We start from the raw sequence: 5,100 nt of genomic DNA, 5'->3' as shown, positions 1-5,100 counted from the left end.
GGCTGGGGATTCAAACCCGCCACCTTAGGTGTATGTGGCTGGCGCCTTAGCCGCTTGAGCCACAGGCGCCGAGCCCCACACCATTTTTCCTTTCTGGTTATTACTCTTATGGACAAAGCTATATTTTGTGATAACCTTTGGTTTGCCATGCATGGCTATAAAATATAGTTTTTCTCTCCAACATATTATAGGAATTGCATTTATTATAAACTTATAAGGAGCACTAACTTACTCTTCACCTCTTTTGGTGATAGCAGTTACCTATTTTGTGAACCACCTAATCCAACTGTGCTTTATAATTGCTGTTATTCCTACTGCTGATGATTCCATTCATAAAGTTACCAGAAACTGTCTCAAAATGCATTACTTATTTTACATTCCAGGGACTCTACACAGTAGGGACACAGTGTCCTTAAGCTATCTTCTCTCAAGTGAAGTGAAAACACAAGTGTCTTGAGGAAAATAATGTTTCCTAAAAAACCTTTAAATATTTCTGATGTGAAAAAACTATTCATGTAAACTAATATAGGTTATTCATATTCTGTTGTTAAAGCAGCTGTCTTAGTGAGCAAACTAAATTTTTATAGAAACAAAATTGTCCAATAATTTTTATAGAAGAGTCAGTCATAATATATTCAATCTTTAAGATTTATTCTGAGCTTGGTGCCTGTGGATCAAGTGGCTAAGGTGCCAGCCACATGCACCAGACCTGACAGGTTCGAATCCAGGCCAGGCCTGCCAAACGACAATGACAACTGCAGCCAAAAAACAGCTGGGCATTGTGGCAGACAACTGTGGTCCCAGCTACTTGGGAGGCTGAGGCAAGAGAATTGCTTAAGCACAGGAGTTGGAAGTTGCTGTGAGCTAGGATGCACAGCATTCTACCCAGGACGACAGCTTGAGGCTCTGTTTCAAAATAAAATTTATTCTGTAGATTGATTCAATCGATGTAACAATTCTTATAAATCTCTGGATTGTAGTTTCTTTTCATTAAAATGTGAGCACTTTTATTTAGGAAAGGAATGAAAGAGCTGAGATGTAATGATTACAAAGCATTTAGAAAGGCTGGACAGCTGGCTGAATAAATTACAGAACAAGTATTTAAATGTTACTCCACAAAATGACCCGACACTTATCAAATGTCTCTTAGTCGGGTGTAGACATTCAGAAACTTTCTGATGGTTATCATATTCATAAAAGTCATGCCATACAGACACCAGTATAGCAAAAATTAAAATTATAGGTGATACAAGTTATCTGGGGGGACTAGAATTACTCAGATGATGCTTTTGTTTTTCGTTTTTTTTTTGGATACAGAGTAAAGCTGTCACCTTTAGTAGAGTGCGGTGGTGTCACAGGTCACAGCAACCTCAAACTCTTGGGCCTAAATGATTCTCTTGCCTCAGCCTCCCAAGTAGCTGGGACTACAGGTGCCCGCTACAGTGCCCAGTTATTTTTTTGTTGTTGCGGTTGTCATTGTTGTGTAGCTGGCCTGGGCTGGGTTTGAACCCGCCAGCCTCAGTGTTGGTGGCTGGCACCCTACCCACTGAGCTATGGGCACCACCTGATGCTGTTGTTTTTATTTTAGCTCAGGGTACAAAAATGTTATTTTGTCCACTTGTTGTTGTCCACCACCCCCCAAACACACACATACACGCTGTCATGTATAAAATGTATAGTTCTGTTGAAAGAGGAAAGTACAAATGTCAGCTCTTTAGCATTAGATAGTTGGAATCCAGAAACAGCACGTTTTCTAGTGTCTGATCACCTAAATGGAAATTTTTTTGTATTGGTTTCAAAGCTGTCTGTCCCCAGTGATGCTATTTTGTTAGATTGCATATGTATACATTTAATATTAACAATAGGCTGTTTTTTATAGGATGATAGCAGTGATGATGGATTCCTTGCTGATGACAACTGCAATTCAGAAATAGGACAGTGGCATTTAAAGCCTACTATCTGTAAACAGTAAGCATTAACTGTTTATCTTCCAAACTACATGATAATTTTTAGTTAAGTATACTCACAAAATAAAAAATAACTGAACAGTTTTAATTTTACTTATTAAAACAAGAAGTTTTATTTAAACAGAACTTGAAAATGCTGTCAAGGTCACTGAGGAAACTTGGGGCATGCTCCACAGGGATTAAGGAGTGGAAAATGGGTATTCATTTCAGTGCTCCATTTACTGATCTTCCCAGCCTCTCCTTTCACAGCACTGCAGGCACAGTTTTGATTATGAACCACTATTTCTTAGGGCACTGGTTCTCAACCTTCCTAATGCCACGAGGTATTTTCATTGTTACAAGGGAGTCAGGACCCACAGGTTGAGAACAACTTCAGCAACTGTGGTATATATGTGTTGCAATATGTAGAGAGCTTTTTTGAGGTGGGTTTTAGTTTTTTGGATCAGATAAAATAAATAATAAAACGGTACATTTGACTGCATGTTAGTAAAAAATAAACCAATATGCCTTAGGGTATATAGTGCTTTGGAGCAGAAAATACTACATATCAAAATAGAAACATGGGGTTAAAGTTTATCTTGGTTTCATAGCTACTACATGAAGCCCTAAGAGTTCAAGCAGTCCTAAGAGACATGTTCCAGATGGGGACCCCAAATAAGAGTGAGTGAGTGCTAGTTTCAGAAATACTATTTTTTGCTGTGCACAGTGCCCTCCCCTATGTTTTCCATGCTCTTTAGCATATTTAGTAACTGTTAGCTTAAAGGTTACAGTGTCCAGAAACTTTTGACATTTTCCAAGGGATTTTTCAGTAATTTTTGTAGAGATACCAGTGTAGATGAGAAATATACCACTCTTCATTGGTCAAAACTTTTTTTTTTTTTGAGACAAGGGTTTTATTATGTCACCCTCAGTAGAGTGCTGTGGCATCACAACTCACAGCAACATCTAACTCCTGGGCTTAAGGGATTCTCTTGCCTCAGCCTCCCAAGTAGCTGGGACTATAGGTGTCTGCCACAACACCCCCGATCGTTGTTTAGCAGGCCTGGGCCGGGATTGAACCCACCAGCCCCAGTGCATGTGGCTGGCACCCTAACGACTAAGCATGGGCACCAAGCCCAAACTGCTTTTGTTGGAAGTTCATCGTAAGTTCAACAAAACCGATAACTGTATTCCAGGGTATTATTTTGCATACAGATATTGTTACTGCTTTCTAGAGTTACACTTCTAACACATTAAGCATAAATATAATACCAAATTAATGTTACCCATGTATAATGCATATCCTTATTTTTCCCTCAAAAATTTGGGCAAAAAGAACTCATTATTCACAGCAAAATAAGGCACATGATTCTTTGGAAGTCTCTCCAGAGACTCTAAACTTCTTCGATTAAAGCATTACCTATTTCCAGGCTAAATCTTCTTTAACTTTTTTTTTTTTTTTTCCAGTAAAGGTTAATAGAAACTCCATGAAGAGACTTGGAAAAGCAAACGTGATTTATAAAGGAAAATAGACCTAGTATATTATAGTTAAGGAATCTCCAAATTTCATAAAATCTTAGCCAAGAAGAACTTAGATCTTTGTAAACATTTGGGGACTTTTAGCACTATATTATACTTCTATCTCTCTTATCTGAGTTTATAACATAACTTCTCAGAATTAAAATGTTGAAGGTTTGATCTAAGATACAGAGTGATTTGAAGTGGAATCTTGGGAAAAACACAGCATTCTAAACTAATTGTTTTATGTGTGATTCTAAACTGTTTTATGTGATGACTACTTCTTCTATGAGTACCTATGACTACTTCTTCTAAACCTGTAGTAGGTTTTAGTTAAAATTGGGTTGTTCTTGGGCAGCGCCTGTGGCTCAGTGAGTAGGGCGTTAGCCCCATATACCAATGGTGGTGAGTTCAAGCCCGGCCCTGGCCAAACTGCAACAACAACAAAAAAAAAATAGCCAGGGGCTGTGGTGAGTGCCTGTGGTCCCAACTACTTGGGAGGCTGAGGCAAGAGAATCACATAAGCCCAAGAGCTGGAGGTTGCTGTGAGCTGTGATGGTACAGCACTCTACCAAGGGCGACAAAGTGAAACTCTGTCTCAAAAAAAAAAAAAAATTGAGTTATTTTCTATCTACTTTTGCATGGTCTAACTTTTATTGATTTAGAGTATGTGTGTGTTCAAATTTTCAGAATTATTTTGACTTACTGCTGATTTTGAAATATTTTTAGAAATGAACTATAGATTTTAGTGTAAAATATTTATTACTAACATGGTTAAATTAATATTTTATAATGTTTAATATAACCAAAAATAATTTAAGTATTATTGGGCTGTAAGGTACACATTTTTTCCCCTAGTGTTTACGGAGAGGCATACAAAGGGAATTTTAAAGGTTTTAAATTTTATTGTAGATATGCCACTTTTAATCTTTTTATACCTTTCTAATGTCTTTAACTTTGGTTATTTGTACCCTGCAGACCCTGTATCTTACTTATGGACTCACTCAGAGGTCCTTCCCGGTCAAATGTTGTAAAAACCTTAAGAGAGTAAGTTGGGAATTATACCTTGCATGTTGTTTTCTCTTGTGGTGGGGCTGCGGTGTGGGTACGTTCTCACTATATGTATGTTATTGCAGGTATTTGGAAGTGGAATGGGAAGTTAAAAAAGGAAGCAAAAGAAGTTTTTCCAAAGATGTTATGAAGGGCTCTAATCCCAAAGTACCCCAGCAAAACAACTTCAGCGACTGTGGTGTATATGTGTTGCAATATGTAGAGAGCTTTTTTGAGGTGGGTTTTAGTTTTTTGGATCAGATAAAATAAATAATAAAATGGTACATTTGACTGCATGTTAGTAAAAAATAAACCAATATGCATATTTTTTAAGAGGTTTGAAAATTATTGTTTCAGAAGTTATTCCAGGGAGCAAAAACTTCAAATTGAGGAACTTTCAAGGCAGAAAAACACTGTATTTATAACTCATTAAATCCAAGGCTCAATTCTTTTACTAATCAATCATTGTACCCTTTCTAATGAGTCTTTCCACCTTAAGAAATCTGTCCCGGCTCGGCGCCTATAGCTCAACCGGCTAAGGCGCCAGCCACGTACACCTAAGGTGGCGGGTTCGAATCCCCAGCCC

At 37.8% G+C, this 5,100-nt stretch overlaps 1 protein-coding gene across 2 annotated transcripts in view; it reads left to right on the top strand.

Moving 5' to 3' along the window:
- The window catches only part of SENP6 (SUMO1/sentrin specific peptidase 6), a 105,923-nt gene that overhangs the window by 98,132 nt on the left and 2,691 nt on the right, over positions 1-5,100 (top strand). For both annotated transcript variants that reach the window (XM_023517263.1, XM_012809526.1), the window contains 3 exons: positions 1,880-1,968; positions 4,443-4,511; positions 4,601-4,751. In XM_023517263.1, coding sequence (XP_023373031.1) covers positions 1,880-1,968; positions 4,443-4,511; positions 4,601-4,751 — 309 coding nt within the window. The remainder of the gene's footprint in view (positions 1-1,879; positions 1,969-4,442; positions 4,512-4,600; positions 4,752-5,100) is intronic.

The sequence above is a fragment of the Otolemur garnettii genome, unplaced genomic scaffold (assembly GCF_000181295.1).
Source record: "Otolemur garnettii isolate 467f Iridium unplaced genomic scaffold, OtoGar3 scaffold00107, whole genome shotgun sequence".
Taxonomy (NCBI): Eukaryota; Metazoa; Chordata; class Mammalia; order Primates; family Galagidae; genus Otolemur; species Otolemur garnettii.
The sequence above is the reverse complement of the archived record's forward strand: the minus strand, read 5'-3'. Positions and strand labels throughout refer to the sequence as shown.